Source organism: Phyllobates terribilis, unplaced genomic scaffold (genome assembly GCF_046119375.1).
Source record: "Phyllobates terribilis strain yellow unplaced genomic scaffold, ASM4611937v1 Scaffold_1__5_contigs__length_1240528914, whole genome shotgun sequence".
NCBI classification, from domain to species: domain Eukaryota; kingdom Metazoa; phylum Chordata; class Amphibia; order Anura; family Dendrobatidae; genus Phyllobates; species Phyllobates terribilis.
Window position 1 is genome coordinate 1,116,503,097 of NW_027362761.1, and position 25,570 is coordinate 1,116,528,666.

At 45.2% G+C, this 25,570-nt stretch overlaps 1 protein-coding gene across 3 annotated transcripts in view; it reads left to right on the forward strand.

Annotated features, from left to right (window-relative positions):
• The window catches only part of SEPSECS (Sep (O-phosphoserine) tRNA:Sec (selenocysteine) tRNA synthase), a 35,125-nt gene extending 10,383 nt beyond the window's left edge, over positions 1-24,742 (forward strand). For all 3 annotated transcript variants that reach the window (XM_073646650.1, XM_073646660.1, XM_073646669.1), the window contains exons 8-10: positions 13,068-13,161; positions 19,354-19,444; positions 24,119-24,742. In XM_073646650.1, the coding sequence (XP_073502751.1) occupies positions 13,068-13,161; positions 19,354-19,444; positions 24,119-24,407 (474 nt within the window). In that variant the 3' untranslated portion in view covers positions 24,408-24,742. The remainder of the gene's footprint in view (positions 1-13,067; positions 13,162-19,353; positions 19,445-24,118) is intronic.
• Positions 24,743-25,570: the final 828 nt, after the last annotated feature.

Sequence of the window (25,570 nt, forward strand, 5' to 3'; positions counted from 1 at the left end):
GGACTGTTCTGCAGCGGCGGCCTTGCGACCGCAAATCAACGGGTGGCGTAGTCGACACTTAAACAACATCTACAAAGACTGCCACACACTTAGTTTGACCACCCTGGGCACGGACCGGGTCCCCGCCACTCGGAGACTACTACCCCCATCGGATCCGGCTCCGGGTATTCCCCCGCGCACACGTGCGCCGCACTACAGCACTGGCCCAGGGGGCGCGTCAACTTTGGTGTAGTCGGCAGGATCTCGTGCCCGTAACCACCGGGTACTGCGTGCCTGAAAAAGAGACTTTTTACTTACCTGTGGTGAAGTTTCCCGCCGTCCGGAGTCGTTTCCCGCCATCCGGAGCCGATTCCCGCCATCCGACGCCATCTTCTGCCTTCTTCCCGCCATCCGTGGAGTTTTCCCGCCATTGGGCGCCATCTTGAGGACGCCGCGCGGGAAGAAGAGGGGTGTGGACTCCGAAAGCCCGCGAGAACTGAAGCCCCGCCTCACGTCCGGACGTTGCGTAAGGTCCTGGAAGGAGCCCAGCGACGCCGACGTCACAGGAGCGCGACGGAAGGTCCTCAACCCTGACGATCCACTGCGGAGCCGCGGCCTACGGAAGAGGATCATCGCGAGGTAGGCCGCGGTCCACTAGGGGGGAGGAGAATGTCGGATACGGAGGAGAGCTTCACCGCCACAGCCGCCATACCAGATTGCAGAGCTGCTAGCGGTGCTCCAGAAGGAAGAACCGGAGTACGCGCAGGCCGCGCTGGAAGAGCTGAACAGGAGGATGATCTGGGCGCAACGAGACGTGCTTGCCGGGTGGAAGGAGGAGTTGACCCGGCGCACGCTGACCTGCCAACCGGAGGTGCAGCCACCATCCAGCACCGCGTCGATCCCAAGAGGCAGCAGAAGCGTACCGGAGGCCGGGGACGACGCCGCCGCGGGGGAGGCCGCAACGACAAGTAAGGGGAACGCCGTTACTCCGGGCCCTGAGGCCGCGGACCTGCCCCTACCTCCCGCCGCGGGACCCGAAGCTCTGGGTGCCGCACCGCCCACCGTACCTCCACCACCAGTAGTCAGCCCTCCAGCAGCAAGCTCTGCAGCGGAGCCTCGCCCTGAACCGTGCTCCCCAACACCGGGCACGAACAGAAAGTCACCGGCCTGGTTAAAAGGCCGAGTGCCCGCGGGCGCTGCACCCCAGCCGGGGCCCCCAGTCGTGCCATCATTGGGGAAAGACCTGTATGAGCAGCACACCTGCCCGGATGGGACACCATTCGTCTGGCCGCCTGAGTACACCAACCCCCGCTCCAGGAAGAGTCATCCCGTAGGAGCAAGGGCCCCAGATGAACCGCTAATCCCAGCTCCGGAGCCCGTGGACCTCTCTTCACCCCGCTGGAGGACGCCCAATTCGAGGGGGACCCCACTGGAGAAGACCTGATGGGGTTCACTCAGGAGACCCGGGCGGGCGCCGCCCGGCGCTATGAGACCTGCCGCCAACAACTGGCAACGTTTGAGCGGGAGCGGAGAGAGAGGAAAGTGAAGGAGGAGTGGCTCCACATTAAAAACGTGGAGCAGGAGACAAGGACCCGCCAGGACCCCCCCGTACAGCTCACGGTCCCCGAGTCACCGGGACTGTTGTTAAGTTTCACATGGCATGTGGCTGGGGCATCATCTAAGACCCGAAGACCATAAGCCAGGTGTTTGTAAACAGGAGCGACGTAGAGTCCCACCTACCGGAGGGGCACAGTGGACGGGACCTGGTGCCTGGAGATACCGTCACCTATACCAGGCATAAGGGAGTGAAGGGGTGGTACGCCCTTCATGTCCACCGGGTCAAGGAAGAAGAGGAGCAATCGTACCAGGAGGAGGAGGAGAAAGAGGGCCCGGACGGGTCTGAACCTGAGGAAGAGAAAGGAGCGTGTGGAGCACACCGTTAATCGTAAACGGTAAAAGAGGAGATGTAAATAGTTACCCGACCGGGTATAAGGACTGTTGTGGGACTGTTTCCACTAAGAGTGTGGTCCCCGTTGGGACAGAAAGAGAACTGTTGCCTATTTTTGCCCTAATCCCTAACCTGACCGAGGACTGAGAGCGGTCATCCCTTCCCTCTACCTGGCCGAAGACTGAGAGCGGCCAGATCCCAAGATCCCAAGAACCCGAGAATTCAAGAATGTTTTATTTGAGAATGCCTTAATGTGAAATTTGATATGATGCCAAAGTTTTACATAGTGTTTTTGTAAAAGAGTTCCGGTGGCATTAGCCAGCTGTTGAGAAAACCTCCCATAAAGGGATGGATGAAAGTTGATGTGTTTTATGTGTACGTACACTTTAAAAATTGTTTTTACTCTATTTCAGCCCGAGGACGTGCTGTGGTTTACCAGGGGGGAATGTAGCACCCCGAGGGCTCGGCTGCTACAGGGGTATTGCACCTCGAACCAGAGGTGTGGTATTCCACTCCCGGGTAAGGATGGAGTGTGGACTAGAACTCAGTTAGCTGCATGCACCACATACATCCCATTTCCAGGGGACAGATCAACGGTACTCCCACCAGATAGATGTGCAGGTACGACAGCGTCTGTCCCTGGCTGGAGTGGGAGGGGGGGAGGAATATCCCAGTGGTGCAGGAGCAGAGAGGGGAGGGACTCTGGGCATAGGAAGGAGCCCATTGGTGGCTAGTCACCTGGGCTCGGGTGTCAGAGGGAGTATAAAAGGTGGGCACCATCTTAGGAGTTGAGTTCAGTCAGACAGAAAAAGAGGAGAAGAGTAGTGACAGGGAGCAGCAGCCCTGTCTGGGTGCTGCTCCTGAAGGGAGCAAGAGAGAGAAAGACAAGAGGAAAGGAACAAGGAAGGAATGGAACCTGGAGAAAGGCCCAGAGACATGAAGGAAGAGGGAACCCGAACACGCTAGGAGTCAGCGGGTGAAGGGTTGGCAGATCAGGGTACCGGATCCCGAACTGGTGGAGGCCACTTATCCTCAGCCAGGAACCGGAGGTCGTGGCCACGTCTTGGCGCGACCACTCACTACACTCACCACGAAGGCACGCCACATAGGGTCAGGGAAACCGGAGATAGGTTTCGCCACCAGAAGCCCCGAGGAAGCTGGACATGGGTGGGTCCCTAGTGGGGACGGCCAGAGAAAGGAACGGAGAAAGGGGTTCAAGGTCACACTCTGGAACTGCCTGGGGGTTGGTCGAGCCCCGTACCTGGTGGACGCAGCACGGCTCGGGTCGTCATAACCTGCAGGACTGACACTGATAACATCTGTGAGTAAAGCATTGAAAACTGCAATCAGTCTCTGTGTTCCATCGCACTACCAGCACTAAAGGTACCGGGACGCCCTTTCTATCACTCCCTTCACCCGCACCAGCTGCCCTGAGGCCATACCTCTCCCGTTGGGGGTTATACCACCATTGCTGCACACATACCACCGGCCTCAGCGGACTGTTCTGCAGCGGCGGCCTTGCGACCGCAAATCAACGGGTGGCGTAGTCGACACTTAAACAACATCTACAAAGACTGCCACACACTTAGTTTGACCACCCTGGGCACGGACCGGGTCCCCGCCACTCGGAGACTACTACCCCCATCGGATCCGGCTCCGGGTATTCCCCCGCGCACACGTGCGCCGCACTACAGCACTGGCCCAGGGGGCGCGTCACATACACTGTGAGAAGGTGAGAAATGATGAGAATCCGGTATACAAGGAGCTGCAGTACTGCAGGTTTTATTATCGACGCGTTTTGAAGTACACCACACTTCTTCCTCAGGATACAACCACATGTTTCTTTGTCAACGTGTCTAAATGTGGTTGTATCCTGAGGAAGAAGTGTGGTATACTTCAAAACGCGTCGATAATAAAACCCGCAGTACTGCAGCTCCTTGTATACCGGATTCTCCTCATCTCTCCAGCAGCGCAGAATAATCCACCAACTTTTCCTTCTTATTTGCATCTGGTCTGGTGACCTGTGGATCTGCAGCAGCTGATTACTCAAAAAATGTTGTGTTATACAATTGCATCAGGTTAGCATATCCTGTTTTTAATAAAGCATTTATTGTCGGGTAAGACCCTATTTGCTCTAATTTGCTCCCCAGCTCTCCCACAAAGATACATACACTATGGTGCATTACTCTTATACTAGTCTTATTCTAGACCCCCAACACTGGAGAGAGGGTTACATTCGGCACAGTCATGTAATCCACTCGTTTTGCTTAGATCCGTAAATCTACCACAGAGTTGATTATTAAATAAAGAATCTAATTGGATTCCTGAATGAATACTTGTGTGCAGTCTGTTATTTCCCCCTCCCCCCCAAATGTATTTTAAGTGGGCTACACAGTGTTGTAGGGGACTTAACCCCTATATCAGCCATACTAGCCCTGTACCTGTTATTGGTTCAGTGCCTGAGAAAATAACGTACAGTCCATATGCAAAGGAGGGGGCCATGGTGCACCCTTGGTGTGACCAAGAGTTTGGTGCACCGTTATGCCTCCTCACTTGCATATTGTGGCCCTCTCCTGCTTCTGATTGACGGTGCTTGCTTCCAGAGTGAGCTCTGTCTGTATGCTGCCGGCATGTGTACTGACATTGCCTGCCCCCGGTCACGTGTGTTCTCCTCCCTGTTTTTTTTTTTTTTTTTTTTTTTTTTTGCCTGCTGATCCCGCTCACTACACTAATACACCCGGGAGTGTAGCGAGCGGTTTGAGATGTCTAAAGACGCTCACTACAGTTCTGGGTGTATTCGTGTAACAAGCGGCATCAGCTGAAGGAAGACTACACATCCGGCTACTGTGCGCATGCGCGGCCGAGCAAAGGCAGTGCGCATGTGCGCACACTCCAGCAGCATTCAGACACTGCTCGCTATAGGAAGTGAGCTGTACCAATCAGAAGTGAGGGAAGGGCTCAGTACGCAAATAGGGGCTAATAACATGCAAATGCATTTTGGGGGTGACTGACTCCCTTTTAATATGTTCAGCAATTACCTACTAAATGCAGAAGTAAGTTGGTGTACAGAAGTATTATATATGGCATATCCTGCAGGAATCGCCCTTTATCTCCAGAACTTACATTGGTCCCCCGACCTCTGGCCTGAATGGAGAGGTGGCCACACACTTTTCACCAAAGAAAACCTTTCTCACCGATTCACAGGATAGGTGATGACTTGTATATCAGTAGGGGTCTGATCGGCAGAACGGTGCACTGCTGTCCCTGTTACAGTAGAGCAGCACTGGATATGCTCGTTCGGCGCTCCAGTAATTCCCGATGTGGCCGCCATGAGCTGCACTTGGCTTTTTCTGGCAGCTCCATAAATAATGAATGGACTTGTCATCGGTCGTCCAACCTGCCACTCCATTCTTACTGGAAATGAAATTTTTCATGTCTGCTGATCGGAGCAGCCGTTGTAGCAGTTGGACACCCTCCGATCAATAAGTAATCACTGGAATGCCCCTTAAGTCCAGTAGAAGTGAATAGGAGACTGGACGCAATATCCTAAGGCTTCCTCCCGAGGTTGGCCATGAGTCTAAGGATCCTAAGTCTACAGATTTCTACCACCTTTATTTGAGTCTTTTAAGGTGTGTCATGAAGGAATACCTCTTTAGACATGACATCTGCTTCACAACCAGACAGATGGGTGGCAAAGGAATTTTCTTCTTTTAAAGTGGTACCTTCATGTTAGGAAATCCTGGCCAAATGGCCCCCTTCAGTCCACTTTGGATGGAGATGCAGACACTGCTGTGGCTCTTCCCATTCACCTCTATGGTAGTTCTGAAAATATCCGAGGAAGGGTGCTTGGCTATCTTTTTATAACCTCAGGAACCAGTCGTAAATGTCTGAACTGGAAATACCCATTTAGTGGTAATGCCTTGACCAAGGTGCCTGATATAGCGGTGACCTTCCCGGTTGTGCCTTGACCAAGGTGCCTGAGATAGCGGTGACCTTCCCGGTTGTGCCTTGACCAAGGTGCCTGATATAGCGGTGACCTTCCCGGTTGTGCCCTTGACCAAGGTGCCTGATATAGCGGTGACCTTCCCGGTTGTGCCTTGACCAAGGTGCCTGATATAGCGATGACCTTCCCGGTTGTGCCTTGACCAAGGTGCCTGATATAGCGGTGACCTTTCCGGTTGTGCCTTGACCAAGGTGCCTGATATAGCGGTGACCTTCCCGGTTGTGCCTTGACCTAGGTGCCTGATATTGCGGTGACCTTCCCGGTTGTGCCTTGACCAAGGTGCCTGATATAGCGGTGACCTTCCCGGTTGTGCCTTGACCAAGGTGCCTGATATAGCGGTGACCTTCCCGGTTGTGCCTTGACCAAGGTGCCTGATATAGGGTGACCTTCCCGGTTGTGCCTTGACCACGGTGCCTGATATAGCTGTGACCTTCCCGGTTGTGCCTTGACCAAGGTGCCTGATATAGCTGTGACCTTCCCGGTTGTGCCTTGACCAAGGTGCCTGATATAGCGGTGACCTTCCCGGTTGTGCCTTGACCAAGGTGCCTGATATAGCGGTGACCTTCCCGGTTGTGCCTTGACCAAGGTGCCTGATATAGCGGTGACCTTCCCGGTTGTGCCTTGACCAAGGTGCCTGATATAGCGGTGACCTTCCCGGTTGTGCCTTGACCAAGGTGCCTGATATAGCGGTGACCTTCCCGGTTGTGCCTTGACCAAGGTGCCTGATATAGCGGTGACCTTCCCGGTTGCTTATCCTTGAAACCTATATGATATCAGATTGGAGAAATATACAAATTATCTCTCAATCTCATGTAGCCTTTACCACCATGGTGGCTTCTACCGCGTGACATTTGATTTATTTTCCAGACTCTCCTCCACCAGAATTACAGAGAAAAGAGAAAAAAAACAATGTCCGGCGCTCGCTCTGCAGTCTTCGCGTGCGCTTCAGCTCTCAGGATTTTCCATTTGTTCATCAGAAATGAAGGGCTGAAATTAGGTTAAATATAGTACATAGAGATCAATGCCGCCGCCATCTCATTTTCTGAAACCTTACACAGTGTTTGCCTGGGGTGCTATTAAGTTCCCTTTCCAAGTTGTTATTGATTTGACCCCTGAAAGAAAGATTCCTCCAAGCCCGAATGCTCTATTAATCTGCATTAAATAACATCCCCCATATGATTGTATGTGACCGAACTGCATGTATGATGCCCCCCTGTGTGTATGGCGGGGGTCAGGGAGGGAGAATCTTATATTTAAGCTAGAAGTTATAAAAAGTCAGTGTGATTGATGGAGATGACTTCCTGGTATTCCCTTCCTTTGATAAAACGGCTGATACTTAATGCATTTTATTGATGGGTAAGACCAAGGGCAGCGCGAATCTGCGGTCAGCTGAAGGAGAAGCCACAATCATGGCGTTATCTGATTAAACCTAGCATATTATTAATTTATCCTCCCGAGATTTACATCACTGATAGCCAGCAGGCTGACCTTCCATATGCCAATCACAGCACGCTTATTACACCACTCCGTAATAACTCCTGCAAACACTGGAACAATGACACAATGCAAGGAGCAATATCCTTAAAGGGGTTTCACTTTTAAAGGGAATCTACATAGCAAAAACCTGCTGACAATTTGAAGACAGCAGGAGATAGAGGCTGAAACACAGAATTCAGGGATGTCACTTGTCAAAGTGTGTGCTGCTGTTTACTAACTGAAGGATTTATCACTAAGAGATTAACGTTGCTGTACTAGTCTGGCACCGCCCCCCTCCTATGATAAGCTGCTCACTGTCCATGGACTTTGTACATGGAGAGCCTGGTGTGGGCGGGGTTAGCTTTCTCAGCTCTGCTTCATTCTAAATCTAAAAGCTCTGATTGTGTGAGAACAGCTGCACCCAGTAATCTAACTGACACGTCGTTGGATTCAGCTTCTCTTTCCCTACATTATGCTGCTCTCAGATGAGGTAGCAAAAACCTGCTGACAGATTCCCTTTTAAATGGAGTGTTACGATTAATCTTACACAAGTTGAGAGAGAATCTTGACAGCAGCACGATGGAGCAGCATGGGGGCAGAGACACTGATTCCAGTGATGTATCACTTAGATTACTGGGTGCTGCAGTTGTGATAGAATCACAGTTTTCTTTGCTGCAGAGGTAAGAATGCTGATCCCTGTGGAACTCCGCCCACACCACTGATAGATAGATTTCTGTGTACACTGTATATTGACAGCTGTCAATCAGTGGTGGGGTCATGGTTGGACCAAGAGACATGAAATGCCTAGCCCTGGAGTGATGATCTGCTGATTAAACATCTTATTGAAAACGCAAGAGAGCCTAGTAAGTGATACATCGCTGGAATCAGGGTCTCAGCCCCTACATCATGGTGCTCTCAGATTACATAGCAAAAACCTGTTGACAGATTCCGTTTAAAGGGCTATTCCTCAAGTAGCAAGTTATCCAAAGTTGCTTATGTCTGAGGGTCCGACTACTTGGACCACTCCCAGCGTTTCCCGAGTACAGGACTCTGTAGAACCTGTCTTGAATGAATTGGAGGATCGTTAAGTTGACCTCCAGTGGCTGGACCCCCAGCGATCCGCAGCATATACCCTATCCTGTGGATATGGGATAACTTGATATTTTAGTAAGACCCCATTTTAAGAGGAAGCGATCATCAAAAAATCGCCTATTGAATAAATCAGGTTTTTACATATATTTTTGGCACTTTTTTTTTTTCCTATATCACAATCTGTATTAAAAATAGAATCTGATCCTTTGTTTTATATTGTAGTGTCTAATGAGCGTGTGCAAAGAAGGTCGGCCTGTCTGAGCATTGCGATGTGATCGTCGTCTGTGTTATATGGCCATCTGCATGCGCCCTTTTTGTGAGCCTAAAAAAAAAAGCCCCAGTAGCCAGTGTGAAAATTGCAAAACTACTACTAATTTTATTTATTTTAATACAGATTTGTGATATGAAAAAAGTTTATATTTTAAATAAATGTAACACTTAAACCTGATTTAAACAATCGGTCATTTTCTGATGAGGCTTCCCTTTAGTATAAATATACTTTTATTATAGAAAGATTTCCATTTAATAAAGTGATGACATATACGACACTAGAATATATAGTCGCGTCAAAATCTGTGGGGGTCTGATGGTGGGATCATCCCCGATCCTGAAAGCGAAGTGGGGTGATGGGCTGATTCATGTTTTTGCCCATTCACTGTTCTTCCCACTGACCACCCGAGTGAAGTCCTCAGCACTGAATCTGTGGCCCCTTCATTCTTCTGCTCAGCGGGGGTGCCAGAGGTTTGTCCCCATCCCCCGATGATCAGTGCGTGGTTTCTTTTCTTCGCAGTGTGCTATCCCCTTATGAGATGGGAATAATCCCTCAGAGCTTGGTTACCAGCTGCTTACATTGGGGACAATGCGGTGGGGTGGATCATCTCAGATGCCACCAGGGGACCATTCCACAAGTGCTTCATCTTGACAATCAAAACAAAAAACAGGAACTTTTTTATTTTATTTTTTCCTGTTCTCCTTGTGATTAATAGAGAAGGCTTATGATTAGAGGAACCCTATGATTTAGGACACTGAATTATGGAATAGGTGGGCAAACAACCCCTTTAAATTGGATGTGATCTACAGGCCCCCTCCCATGTATAAGGGATAATCTGGGTGATTCTCTTCATAGGAATTCATGGGAATTGTTCAGGGTGTTCACAATTCTCCTGTAGCGCCACCACAAGGATGGGGGGTACATTGTGTGCTGATTAATACCAGCTAGGTGCCCACATCACCTCCCAGATCATCACATGCCTCAAAGGAACAAGAGCAATGTATCATGGGTGTATCAGTGGTGACAGACAGTCGCCCAGCAGTTAGTTGCAGGAGATCTCTACTTTTAGCATTGCAGACATCTTCTTAGAGGCGGTCTCTAGGACCTAGCTGCTACCTTCCTCTGGCTAATTAACACCCTGGCCTGGGTGTATAAATACCTGCTGTCTGCTAGAGGGAGGTGCTGACGAAACTCATTATCCTTTTTGAAGGCTCAGAGAAAGTGCATTACTTCATCTTCTCTGGAGCTATGAGGACGAGTGTTCTGAAGTCAACTGAGGCTATGTGCCCATGATGCAGAAATGCTCCGGATTTTTCCTGAGCATTTCTGCATCTCCCTGGCAGAAAAAACGCATGCGGATTGTACATGCGGACTGTACATGCGGATCGTACATGCGTTTTCCTGCCAGGGACATGCGGATGTGAAGCGTTCTTCACTTGCATTTCCGCATGCGGGTTGACAAGCTCTTTCCAAGCGATTTTAGCATCACTTGGAAAGTGCTTGACAACTTGGTCACACTATATAAATCCATGCAAACGACATGGATTTATATAGTGTGACCGTAAAGAATGGTAAAAAATAAAAAATAAATGTTTACTTACCTTCCGATGGCCCCCGCAGTCTTTATTCGCTCCGTCCTGGCTTGCCAGCAGCTCGCGGTACACTGAAGGACCTGCCGTCACATGACTAAATGACGTCAGCGCAGGTCCTTCAGTGTACCTCAAGCTGCCGGCAAGCACAGAGAAGAAGTCCGAGGGCCATCAGAAGGTAAATATCATATTTATTTTTTATTTTCTTTTTTTTTTTTTTTTTACAGGTTCTATGGTACCCGGGTCGGGAGGAGAGTCTCCTCTTCTCCACACCTGGGTATCATCTGCACATAGAAACGCATATTATCCGTGTGTGCAAATCTGCTGACATGGATAATATGTGTTTCAATGCAAGTCAATGGCGACAATTACGCTGCATGTCCGCAAAATTAATGGACATTTTGCGTATTTTTCCGCAATGATAATCCGCAGCGGAAATTTCCGCAGCATGTGCACAGCACATGCGGATTATCATTGGGGAACATGGCAGGCCTTCTACCATGCGTTTTTTTTTAAGCGTTTTTGCCGCTGCGGAAACGCTTAAAAAACCGCATCGTGGGCACACAGCCTAAAAGCTAAGCTATCTACTTTGTGTGTTCCCCCTTGTTGTCTTTAGTGGTCAGTGGGGATCGACTAGCACTCATCCCCCTCCCTTCCCTAACCAGGGCCCAATGCCAGGGAAAGACAGGACGAGGTTCGCCTGCGGCGATTGATGGAGAGCCAATACAGGGACGTTAGTTGAGACAGGGTGATATTAGATCAGGCTAGGAGGTCTCCGCTCCCCCCTTTCCCTAGTGTCTGGGCTCCCTTTTCCTCTTCTCTCTGTGTTCCCTTGCGTGACACAATGTGTGCGGTGTATAGACCGACTCTAACATGGGCAGACGTTGTGTATCCAAGAAACGTGTAGTGCATTCACTAAGGTCCAAACCACGGCCTGTAGTATCGCAGGTTCCTCTTGGTGTCGCTATAGACCACACGATTATTGCATTCTGAAGAGTAGGGCTCCAGCCATCTATAAATCTGGGTTAAAAAACATAGAAATGTAATACATTTTTTTTCTTAATTAACTCTTTCACTTAAGCTTTGTCTAAGCAGAGTGATTAGTTTTCTTCAAATACTATTGCCTTCAATCTTAGAGTAATATATACTGAACATATAGGTCTGTTTTATTAAGCTTCAGCCTCCATTTTTTTCTTTTTTGCTCTATAAAATATATATATACAGTATATAATATACTATAGTATTTTTTTTTTCCTTTATTTTTTATTTTGTGTTTTTTTTCCCAATGGATAGGGCTCCCAGTTTTGTTCTTGGTGGTGGGGGGGGGCTGTCCTATTTGGACCTCGATGCTCGAATGTGCACTCATCTTGCCCCACAGGGGTTTCCAGAAAGCATGCAATGGCCAATGGGCGCTCAAAGTTGATAAAATAAAACCGAGTTCTTACAGTCATAAATAGGCACCAGTTGGCCACTGCCTGACTGCCGGGGGTGTTCTGTCTGGACTATAATGGTCATAAATGAGTTGTCTATTTATAAAGCAAGAACCTATGCCAGCGCACAATGGCACAACTTTGACATTAACGAGCCGTATGGGACTGACGTAGCTTGGAAATGTGAGCTTAAGTCGCTGTTATCTCAACCAATTTTGCAGTAATTAAGAAGAGTACAAGAACCCTTGTAATATGTTATCAGAAAAATTTGCCTTTCTCCACTTAAGAGACACTTCTCTCTCCCCTGCTTCCAGAACTTATCATTCATTCTGGGGAAAAAAGCAACTTTAAATTCATCTTGCTCGAAACGAGAGTAGTGTCAGCACAGTGAGGTATCAGACTACAGATGCCTAATGAAGTCTCAAGAGGAGCAGAGGGAAAGACAGACACACAGATCAGACATCAGAGCAGCTGCTCTCTATGCACCAGCTCAGAGACAACTGAAAATGAGAGAGAGAGAGAGCGTGCTGAGTGGGAAAAATGTAGGTTTCAAGTCATTTATGGCCAGACATTTTGCTATTCCTCTTCTATTCACTCGATGGCTTATTCTGAGATGACCGGCATGCTTTAAGTGTCATGTTTTTATATGACTATTGCCACTATTTCATTGTGTATGGCTCAAACAAAAGGTAAAGGGGAGTGGGGTATTCATAATAACAAGGAGTCCACAAGGAGGATCAAATAGACCAAGCTCCATTCATTCTCTGAGGCTGTCGAGCGCTCAGACTGAGGATGCCCAGGCGAGTGGCGGTTCTCACGGGGCACCTTCTGCCACCACTGCAGGTTATTACTGGCTTTATGGGTCTGTAATACTGTATATTCCTGGTATCTATGTTGAGCTTTATTATATTTGTAGAGTATTTTTGTATGGGCATTTTCTAATAGTTTTCCATATTGTAGGGTGTTTGCTTGTGTTTTTTTTGTATAATACAGATTACTATATAATCTGTAATTAAAAAAAAAAATTATATATATATATATATATATATATATATATATATATATATATATATATATATATAATTATAAATTTTTTTTTTCTTTTTGTGGACCCATAGGAGTTATACATACACACCTCACCAACACCTACAATATAAACAAGTGTATTATATTGTGGCCTGGTTTTTTTTGTTCCTTAATGTTTCATTGTTTACAATCACTGTTTTGTTCAGTTTTTTTGTTTTATTTATTTTTTTTTGTTCTTTCTATCCTCTGCTAGGAATTATATACATATCTTGCCAAGGAACTGAAGGCATTGGCGGCAAAACATAACGAGAAGTTGCTAGATACTCCACATAATCCCATCTCGTTGGGTAAGTGTATGCAGTATATGCAATTACATGGCATGGACAGTGTAATTCTATTACAGAACCCGATGGTTCTGAAATTCTAAAGTTTTTTTCATAGGACAAGAATAGTTTGATGCCAAATGCTGAAGGGTTTTTCCCCCTTAACACGTGATGCCACCATTGGCAAATATTACTCTTGGTTCTTTTCTATGGCGCCTTGCAGTATGCCCTGACTCCAAAAATGACAGTCTGTTTTACAAGAGCCAAAGTCAGGATATGTTAATGTCCTGTAACTTTTGTACTTTATTACATTATATAGAAGTAAGTAGTAAACCCAGCTGTTAAAAATGTTATCCAAGCATTTAATATGGATGATCTATCCTCTGCATATGTCGTCAGTATCAGATCGGCGGGGGTCCAGCACTGATCGGCAGCCAGAAGTAAACATTGTACAGAGATCCTGTGCTGTTCTGCTCCATTCAATGTGTAGTGGCCGCAGCTGAGAACTGCAGATCAGTGGCAAAAGTTCTGAAATTAATCCTCTTGGTACATGACAAAACAGGGGTTTCTAGACTTTTTATATCATATGTATGTAATGAATGTGTGTGTGTATGAATTATAATGTACTGTGGAAAAAAAGACCTGAACCGTATGTCCAAAAATGTTGATCTAAAGCCACTATGCAAACCTTTAGAAAACTGAACATGAGGTTCTTAGTTTAACATTCTGATCAGACTGTGTGAGGCCCACTGCCATGTCACAGTGAACTTCTCAGTGGGTCCCTAACTTTTTATAGCCTTAAATGCGCGTCGCCGTGTGCTAACCACCGCCGCAGCAACAGTGCACCAGCAGGACGGGCGACCTGGTGCCTCACAGCACCCATGCTGCAAGGCTGAGTACCCATGACTCCAGGCCACGCCGCCCCATAGGCACAAAACCATAGCAACGATGGCTTCAACACAAAGGTTCACTGTGACTATGGCAGTGGCTTCATACAGTCTGATCAGAATGTTAAACTAAGAACCTCATGTTCAATTTTGTAAACTTTTGCCTGGCCGCATTAGATCAGTGTATGATTTTTGGATGTGTGGTCAACGTCTTCTCTATAGTTCAGCATATATAATATTATGTATGTGCTCCTTTAATTTTCAAATCACTTAGGATAATTGTGCAAATGTGTGTTAATAATTAGTGAGCCTGTGCCACAAGGCAGTGCCCTATAAAGCAAATCTGTCATCAGGATTGTGCAAAGTAAACTACAGGCAGTGTCACAGGCCGCCCCCGAGCATGACAATCGAATTATCTCCAAACTGCAAATAAAGAAGAACCACAGGACGGATTTCATCAACCCAGGTATCATTTTACTCAGTGTAACGGCGCCAAACTGACAGTGTATGTAGTTTACTAAGCACAATCCTGCTGACAGGTGCGCTTTAATGTAAATCATCTAATGCATTGGTAGAGAGGACTGCATCAGGGTATGGGAGTGGCACACAAAAGCAAGTAAAAGCCAAATGCAGATGATATGACTCCCCTTGTTAGTCCTTTTAAGGTGACTACATACTTCATAGCAAACTGCCAAGAGTAAGCATCATTTTCAATTTTTTTTTTTTTTTTTATAAGTTGATAGTACAAGTGAAGAACAGAAACTTTGTGATACATCGTATCGGAGAAATCTGGTTCTTTTCTTCTCCTGGACTGATCTTTCACTCTCCGTTCTTGGGTAAAATCTGTCTAAAGCGAAGACAGACTTTCCCATTGCTGAGATAGGAGATGGCAGCTGATGCTAATAAGATTCTGTAGAGGGGGGAGCTGGAGGCCGACACAGACATTCTGCTGCAGTTCACGTGAAATGACGGCTACACTCTAATTACAGTAACATGGTAACTGCTTACCATTGATAGGGGTTGTCCCTTTTGAAGCTTATAGGGGCCATTAAGGGTGGTCCTTTGCTTTTGATCGCCCTTATCCTCCATAGAGAGACATTGCAAAGACCTGTTCCCTCTCCTGGGAAATCGGTATATGGTGAATAGACAACTTGAAGTGCTGCACTTACCCTGTAGAGGGCGCCGTTAATGAAATGAGTGTCTGCATGGAGCGTCTGTCTTAGTGGTGGTGCTCTTTAAATCTAATTCTTGATACATAACTCTTCATATTCAGATAAAATGCTAGAAAAAAAGTGTCCTCCTGGATCATTTTGTTCTGCGCTCGCTGACTCTGCCTACAGTGAATCTGTATTATCAGCACAAAGGGATGTGCAGTAAGCACTTAGCCCGGACGTAATGGTTCAGTACAATCGATGGATCCATTTCTTTATGGCGCTGTGTGAACGCCGGACACAAATGGCTTCTGATCCCTACTTTGTGCTGTGTGACATAAAGCCTATTAATGCTATGTAGCTGCAAGGAAGCGTCTGTCTGCGCCTCTGGGGTCAGCCGTCAGCGACAAACATTCTTATTTTAAGATGTCTTGATTGCACCTCAATTTTTTTTTGGGGTGGCGGGAGAGGGTCATGCATTTATTCTGTTTGTTTCCTTACCACATGCTGGGACATAGTCACACAAAAGTTGTAGACTTTGGTTCAGGGTTTGCATTTTGGGATACACACTATACTACATATCTACAATCCAGACCGGTCCAAGAAAATGTGCCTGCAACATCAGACTACTGTATATTATACAGACGGACATTGACTTCTTCCTGTGGATACTTGTCCTCTCCTGCACCGGCCCAGAGTGAAATCCTAAAGTCATCTCTTGTCAGTCATTTCTCACTATTCGCAAAAAAAAAAAAAAAAAAAAAACCAGAGCAAATGTCATCAGTGTTTGGTCCATGTGTCAGTTTTTACCATCTGTGTTTCATCAGTTTTTTTTTGTTTTTTTTTTCTCATATGTTAAGACCACGTTCACACGTTCAGTATTTGGTCAGTATTTTACATCAGTATTTGCAAGTCAAAATCAGGAGTGGAGCAATCAGAGGAAAAGTATAATAGAAACACGTCACCACTTCTGTATTTATCACTCACTCCTGGTTTTGGCTTACATACTGATGTAAAATACTGACCAAGTACTGAACGTGTTAACATGGTCTTTAAAAGAAGAAAGGGGGGGGGGGAAGCTTTTTTTTTTCTAACCAGTACGATGTTAATCATGGACAACACACAGATCCGTGTAAGCTCTGCATGATTTTAATGGACCTATAGACTTGTATTGATCCAGTATATGTTGTTTTTATCAGGAGACATTTAGGGCCTGATTCATAAAGACCGGCGTTATTCACGGTGATTATGATTAGGGGGATGCTGGAGTCAGACGCTCCTGATTTTTGAGGAACTGCACACCTCTTTATAAATCAGGAGCATCTGACGAGTGCTCTGTGCTCTACGCCAGATATCTCACTCCGGTCAGGTACTGGAGTGAGATTTCTGCCATAGGGAACGCCCCAGCTCATCACGGATTAGACAAACTGTGGCATCACGTCCCCAATCTCGCTTGGAGAAAGTGGCGTGAAGACACCAAAAATGTCCAAATTTAGGCGCAACTTCGAATACCCGTTCGTGAAAAACCTGAGTCCTAATGGCGCTTTTGTTTGGGGGTTCAGAGTGATATAAATCATTCTCTCTTTACCGATTCCTTCCCCCTCAATAATCCCATTCTGATGCTTTCCCAGTCTTGGTACTCCCGGAGCTGTATGGCTGCAGTGGTCACAGGTCTGTCCAATCACTGGATGCTGCGGGGACTAACTTGTTACTTATATTGATAGTTTTTGACTGTTGCGATGGCATGTCTGTCCATGCTAAACACTGCAGGGGAGCTGGGAAGCCTTGGATTGGGAGTGGCGGTGAACTGATACAGTCAGCTGTGGGAGTACTGGGGCAATTACCACATCCAGTCACTAGCTTTGTGCTTGAGGTCGTAGAAAACTCAAGTGAACAGTCTCCAACACCCATCAGCACCAGACTAACCTCATACCTTTTATAATGGGGTCTGATAATTGTCCATTCTGCGTGGTGTGCCAGATGGAGACCCCACTGCAGACTAAGCGATCCTCTGTGAGCAAAGCGCATGATCTCTGCTCAGGTCATCAGCTTTTGCTTGTAAGGCTTCACGGCCACATACACACGTGGTCAAAATTGTTGGTACCCCTCATTTAATGAAAGAAAAACCCACAATGGTCACAGAAATAACTTGAATCTGACAAAAGTAATAATAAATTAAAAATCTATGAAAATGAACAAATGAAAGTCAGACATTGCTTTTCTGCTTCCACAGAATTAAAAAAAAAAATTAAACCCATGAAATAGGCCTGGATAGAAATGATGGTTCTTCTTAACTTAATATTTTGTTGAACAACCTTTTGAGGCAATCACTGCAATCAAACCATTCCTGTAACTGTCAATGAGACTTCTGCACCTCTCGACAGGTATTTTGGCCACTCCTCATGAGCAAACTGCTACAGTTGTCTCGTGTTTGAAGGTTGCCTTTTCCAGACGGCATGTTTCAGCTCTTTCCAAAGATGCTCAATAGGATTTAGATACATACAATTCATGGAAAATAGGTAGTATTTATACCCCACATAGGAGTCATATATATAAAAAGATATTTAATAGTTGCTTAGGTGTAAGACTACCAAGTTATGGACATAATACAGGCTAAATCGTAGAAACAGCAAGCAAAAACAGAAAAACAACGCTCATAAGGCCTTCAAATTTATATGAAAATTTAACAAAGTTTATTTAGGGATAATAATCACAAGCATACATGGGGGTAAAATATAAATACAGCCAGTATGAACCATACATAACCAGCTCCACATAGCACAGCATAAGGTATTGCAAAAGAAGTTGCAGATATATATTCACAAGTGGTACAAAAAAGTAATACACTGTACTGGAATACACCATGAAATAATCTCTTATAATCAGTCCCCCATAATTAAATGCCCTTTTATGATTTTTTTTTCAACAATGGTGTTCTCCTTGGTCGTCTCCCATGAAGTCCACTTTGGATCAAATAACGACGGGTGGTGCGATCTGACACTGATGTTCCTTGAGCTTGAAGTTCACCTTAAATCTCGTTAGAAGTTTTCCTGGGCTCTTTTGTTACCATTCTTATTATCCATCTTTTTGATTTGTCATCAATTTTCCTCCTGCGGCCACGTCCAGGGAGGTTGGCTACAGTCCCATGGATCTTAAATTTCTGAATAATATGTGCAACTGTAGTCACAGGAACATCAAGCTGCTTGGAGATGGTCTTATAACCTTTACCTTTAACATGCTTGTCTATATATTTCTCTCTAATCTCCTGAGACAACTCTTTCCTTTGCTTCCTCTGGTCCATGTTGAGTGTGGTACACACCATGACACCAAACAGCACAGTGAGTATCTGTAGCCCTATATACAGGCCACTGACTGATTACAAGATTGTAGACACCTGTGATGCTAATTAATGGACACAACTTAATTAAACATGTTCCTTTTGTCACATTATTTTCAGGGGTACCATCATTTCTGTCCAGGCCTATTTCATGAGTTGAATTTTTTTTTTTTAATTTTACGGAAGCAGGGTTGAAAAACAATGTCTGACTTTCATTTGTTCATTTTCATAGATTTTTAATTTATTATTACTTTTGTCAGATTCAAGTTATTTATGTGACCACTGTGGGTTTTTCTTTCATTAAATGAGGGGTACCAACAATTTTGACCATGTGTGTATGTGGTATGATGGCAATTCTCAGACATGTCGTGCGACCAAAAACATTTCTGCAATTCGCTTGCAACTTATAAAAAATAAAAATAAAATAAAAGTGCCAAATCGCCAACAAGTCATATGCGACTTATAGTGACGCCTATAGCAAGTGAGTTGCTGGTGAGCAGAGACAGAAAGTCAAAGACATCTGGAAACCTTTACGCTCCGTCTAGACGGTGACAAGTCGTAGTGTGAGATGATTAGAAGTCATTGGATGTGATATCTCAGTGCGGCACACAATCTCCATGTCTCCAAGGATTTGCCGAGACAAGAATGTTTCTTTCAAGGAACCGCAAGCAGAGATGTGGAATAATGGTCCTGTAAACCTAATGTCCGGTTAGGTTGTATTCACATTAAGTCCCTTTATAGATAAAGGGCTGGTCCTTGTATATATCACTGTATTGCTATGTGTCAGACGTGGCCTGGTATGTAACGCTTCATTCCTTCTTTCTCCCTTGTAATCACGTAGCAATGTCTCTGAAGAATGTGAGCGAGGAGGGCGGCTCGGCCATCACACAGCTCGGCTCTATGCTCTTCACAAGACAAGTGTCCGGCGCTCGGTGAGTGGTTTCTATAAATGGGGGGCAAACGAGGTTCCCAGGAAATGAGTGCAGAGGTAACGCTCCCGCTCTTACCTTCCGGAAACCGAGACTGGCACAACACCAGCTGTTTGCTGAGAAGCCACAGGGGACCGACCTCTCCGACTAGTCTGCCGTGCGTCTCCATCCCTGACGTCTATTAAACTTTTGTTTTTCTCTGAAACACCGCAGCGTTTCGAAGTTAGTTATACCTGGCTAAAATCACAGCGCCAGTGACTGATACATGATACCTGGTCTATGGGCAGCATGTATCCACTGTCCGATTCTCTTTAACATCCTTATTTTAAATGAGGGGGAAAAGGGGCATGATTCGAGATGAATACAGTGGCATGTAAAAGTTTGGGCACCCCTGGTCAAAATTACAGTTATTGTGAACAGTTAAGCAAGTCGAAGTTGAAATGATCTCTAAAAGGACTAAAGTTTAAAGATGACACATTTCCTTTGTATTTTAGGCAGAATTTTTTTTATATATTTTCATCTTTTACATTTTAAAAATGACAGAAAGGAAAATGGGGCCGATGCAAAAGTTTGGTCACCCTTTGAGATTTGTTCTCAGATAACCTTGACCAAGGTTTTAGACCTTAATAAGCCTGTTAGGGTTATGGCTTGTTCACTGTCATCGTTAGGAGATGCAAATTTCCCAGCATTATAAAAACCCAGCCTCCTCTAACCTTGTGCCAAAAAACAGCAGCCATGGGTTCTTCTAAGCAGCTGCCTAGCACTCTGAAAATGGTGGAGGCCCACAAAGCAGGAAAGGCTATGAGAACATGGCAAAGCGTTTTCAAGTTGCCATTTCCTCAGTTTGAAATGTGGTTAAGAAATGGCAGTTAACAGGAACAGTGGAGGTCAAGATAAGGTCTGGAAGACCAAGCAAAATTTCAGTGAGAGCTGCTCGTAGGATTGCTAGAGAGGCAAAGCAGAACCCCTGCTTGACTGCAAAAGACCTTCAGAAAGATTTAGGAGTTGCGGTACATTGTTTTACTGTTCAGAGACACCTGCACAGATATGGCCTTCATGGAAGAGTCATCAAAAGAAAACCACTCCTGCGTGCTCACCATAAAATTCAGCACCAGAAGTGTGCAAAAGAACATCCAAACAAGCCTGATGCATTTTGGAAACAAGTCCTGTGGACCAATGAGGTTAAAATAGAACTCTTTGGCCACAATGATCAAAGGTATGTGTGGCGAAAAAAGGGCACAGAATGTCAGGAAAAGAACATCTCGCCAACCATTAAGCATGGGGGTGGATCAATCATGCTTTGGGGTTGTGTTGTGTTGTGTTGCAGCTAATGGCACGGGGAACATTTTTACGGGTAGAGGGAAGAATGAAATTAATTAAATTTCAACAAATTCTTGTTGCAAATATAACACCATGTGTAGTAAAAAAACAAAAAACCTGAAGTTGAAAAGAGGATGGCTTTTATAAATGGATAATGATCCTAAACACATCTCAAAATCCACAATAGACTACCTCAAAAGGTGCAAGCTGAAGGTTTTACAATGACCCTCAGTCCTCTGATCTGAACATCATTGAAAATCTGTAGCTAGACCACAAAATAGCAGAGCATGCAAGACGACCCAGAAATCTCACAGAACTGGAAGCATTTTCCAAGGAAGAATGGATGAAAATCCCTCAAACAAGAATTGAAAGACTCTTGTCTGGCTACAAAAAGCGTTTACAAGCTGTGATACTTTCAAAAGGGGGCGTTACTAGGTACTAACTATGCAGGGTGCCCAAACTTTTGCATCAGCCCATTTTCCTCTTTGTAATTTTTAAAATGTAAAAGGTGAAAGGAAAAAATATATATCTATCTTTTGTTTTTGCTAAAATACAAAGGAAATGTGTTCTGTTTAACTTAAGGCAGTTTAGGGATTTTCATCTTCAACTTGCTTAACTGTTCACAATAACAGCAATTTTGACCAGGGGTGCCCAAACTTTTACATGCCACTGTCTATAGATAGATAGATAGATATACATATTCTTTTACTTTATAGTCTCCTTAAGGGACTAGAACCTACAGTTATCCAATCGCTTATGTAGTGCAATACTACTGTATCTCTATATATTGCACCAGTACGTTGGCGTTCACAGGAGCACGGTCATGGCAGGCACTTGGGTGAGCATCAGATACCTTTTTATTTTGCCAAAAACCTTTCACGTGTGTATAAGGATGATTTCTTAGCAGATACTAACTTTTTGCTTCTACGAGCCTCAATGCTTTCCTGCTGTCTGCCATCTTTTACCAGAATTACTCGGTTCGGAGAACGGCCCCCCTCCTTTCCTGACATGTCTTCATTAGTAATTACATGTACTTCCCATGAAATAACAATTCTGGAGCTTATTCTCTTTATATTCTGCACTGTGCTGTTCCTCTGTTATTTCTCCTGAATATATTCCTAAATAAATTGCCATCTGGGTGTTTCCATTTTTTCTTTTTTTCTTTTTTTGTATCAAAAGGGCGTGTTTCTACAGTCTGGCATTGTCAGCACTGATTGGACAGTGTCAGTTGTGCAGGGACACGCCCCCAACTGGCCACACCCAGGTGTCAAATTACTCATGTATTTTCTAGGAGGAATAAGAGCGGAACGGCACAATAAAGTATTCTTAGAAAAGCTGCTGCACAATTATTTCATGAAGAATACAAGTATTTACCAAACTATACCTGTCCGAGACAGAAGTCCTCTTTAAGTGCAAAATGCTGTATTACTCCGAATTATTGAGCTTTCTTTAACATCTTTTGGAAAAACTGCTGCATCCACATATCCGGCGGGGGCTCGGCAGCCTCGTGGATCATATTCAGCTGAGATGGTAATGTCTCCGTACTGCTTGGGAAGCACAGCAGCTGAGCCACAGCCGACCTCTGTGCCAGCAAACATACAGGACAGGAGGGCGTTCTGTTACTTTACCTCCACTCCTATAGGATCAGACCGCAAGATGTATCTAATATTACCCAAAACCCCGTACATAAGTGACCCTATCAAAGTAGTCAAGAGTGATTTGTGTTCTGTTCAAAGGATTTTGTGATACTGGCAGCAGAAGCTACGTTATGATAGATAAACCTGCGCTGGAGTAGGAGACCAGTTTCGTAGTTCATAGTACAGCACTGAGTAGTGGGTCCCCCTGTGATCAGTAAGTTATTGCTTATCCTAAACACAGAACCTTCTTTTTTTTATTCCTTAGCTTCCTAAATGAAAGTTAAGAAACTTTCAAAATTGTACTCGTCTTTGTTACCACTTTGCTGCTGCAGAGTGTCTGCAAGTCCTTTATCTAGCTGAATGTTTTTGCAAAAATGTTACAAATCTGTCAGCACGCCTGATCTTTTACAATTTCTCTCTGCTCTATCCTTCCTTCTCTCTCTGTTAGGGTTCGCTCACATCTGCGTATTAATCCAGCGAGTGCAATACGAGAAAAAAAATCACATTGGACTTGCACCTATAGTATTCATGGAGGCCGTGTTCATCTGCAAGTTTTTCCTCAGCTGGGATTGGGCTGAGGAAATAATCTCAGCATTGATAAGTCAATGTTTCTGAGAAAAAAATCTCACGGCACACAGACCATGCATGTGCCGTCCGATTTTCTACAAACACATCTCAAAGGAAACCCGACATTTCATCAGATGAGTGCAGTAAATTCACAGCCCGGATCATCAGAATAGGATAGAATACATAGAAATATATCAGTAAGATATAGAATCAGTGCTTTGCGTGTGTAGTTTTCTGTACTTGTATTTAGTAAGTAAATAAATGGGGAAAAAAATGGCGTGGGTTCCCCCTTATTTTTATTAACCAGCTAATGGAAAGCAGACACTTGAGGGCTGGTCTGGGAAGGGGCCAATATCCATGGAACTTCCCAGCCTATTAATATCAGCTCACAGCTCTATTCTTAGCATTTACTGGTTATTATTAAAGAGGGGGGACTCTAAAAATAATGACGTGGGGTCCCCCCTATTTTTAATAACCAGCAAAGGTTAAGCAGAGATATGCAGGCTGGTATTAATAGGCTGGGAAGGTCAACAATTTTCCATGTCATAGGCGTCCATATCCTGTAGGGCTTGCTTATTTTTGTGGATGGGTTTTATAGAATGAGAGAAGTGTTTATCGTAGGAATGGAATGTGATCACCACGGATAGACAGTAGAGCGAGGTTCTTAAGGGCAGATTGGAGAAAAAACATAGAAATGACAATCGATTCGCAGGACCCTGGTACAACAGCGGTGTCAGCACTTTGTGGCTGCTGGACAGGAGCCCTGTGAATCTCCTCCTAACCACCATAATCTCCGGGGCTTCTTCTGATTTGTAGGCTCATCAGTGTGGCACAATGCATGCATGACATAGCACAGAGCCTACTAATCAGTAGTGGAGCTGGGACTACCGGCAGGTAGGAGGTGGTACAGGGGGCTCTCATCTAGCATCCACAAATGGCAGCCGACATGGCTGCTGACCAGGGTCCTGCGAATCGATTTGCCAAACTCTAGAAAATAACCCCCCAGTCTCTCATGCACGCACTTTTTGCCTTTTTATTTTTAGACTCTGAGCTCCTCGTGTGGCCTTTATACTAAACACCCTTTTGTTTCAGATGCGTTTTAACTTCAATCTTTCTTGTAGTTTTTACCTTTCTTCGCTTCCATCTTTTCCAGGGTGGTGCCACGAGGAACATCACAGACCATCAGTGGATATACGTTCAAGGGTTTTATGTCCCACAGCGACGACTATCCGTGCACTTACCTGAATGCCGCATCAGCCATCGGCATTAAAAAGCAAGATATTGACCTGTTCATCAAAAGATTGGACAAATGCCTCCGGCAATGCAAGAAGGAGAAGAGCGTGGAGGACATGGCTTCAGGTGCTTCACTGGTAACGGAGGAAGATGTTACAGAATTAACCAAGGACCTGACAGCCTCTCTGCGGGTGGAAGCCGAGACCTGACACTATGTAAAAGCTGAAGATCTGGATTGAAACTGCAATGCAGTTAGCCGCGTCCGCGCTTGCCATGAATTATGTGTTGTAGCCTGATAAGAATGCTAATTCCTGCTTTATTTCAAAACCTATACAATTTGGAAGAAAATTAGACCCTTTCTGCTGATGAGTCATGCGTGCGTTAGTCAGTCTAAATTATTCTTTATTTTCAGTAGGAAATAAATCCTGGTAGAGCCGGCTTTATACAAAATATCATAATGAAGTGCCTTTTACCCACGCATTCTCATTGCCCAATGATGCATTACATGTTCTGGTTTATTTTATAAATAAATCATTTTATGTAATTTTTTTTTTTTAATACATTTTTTATTTAGTACTAACATTTTACACAGGTACAAAGAAGAAAAAGCAGAACAAGATGAGGCTATTTTAAAAAGGAAAAAAAAAAATCAAACCAAAAAAATAGTTTCTGCTTTGTAGTAACAAAGCGCATGAAACCATATTGGATCCCACATGTTTTGGTTTTTCGTTGGTGTCAGATGGTGGATCTGTTTCGTGTTGCAGTCGGGGAGAGGCCAGTGCGCCACCAGAAGATAAGCATATATTAAGGGTATGTTCACACGAGGCAGATTGGTTGCTGAAATTTCTGAAACTCATTCACATGCTGCAGAATGTCCTATATCATGTCCACATGCTCAATAATGGAGAGATCTAGTTGAAAGTGAGATTGCATCAAAATCTTATTGATAAGTTGCTGATTGCTGGGAGTCTCAGCACTGGACCCCCCCCCAGATGATCCCAAGAACTGGGCTTTGCAAAGCCCCATCTTGATTAGCGCAGAAGTGAGCATGCTTGACCACCAGTCCATTAATTGTCTATGGGAATGCAAGTGATACTGCAAAGCGCTCGTCTATTGCCTTCAGTCCCGTAGACAATGAATGGAGCCTGGGTCCCACGGCCAACCTCCTCTCCGTTCAGGATGGGGCTCTGCACAGCTAGCATTAACACAACACAATTAGCCAGTTAGTCCTGGTCATATGAGTAGGAGTCCAGCGGGCGGTCCTGGTCATACACATAGGAGTCCAGCGGGCGGTCCTATCTAAATGACTGACAGCTGTCTCTTCATGTACAATCACTGCTCCTTGGACACCCAGGATTTCAATTAATAAAAC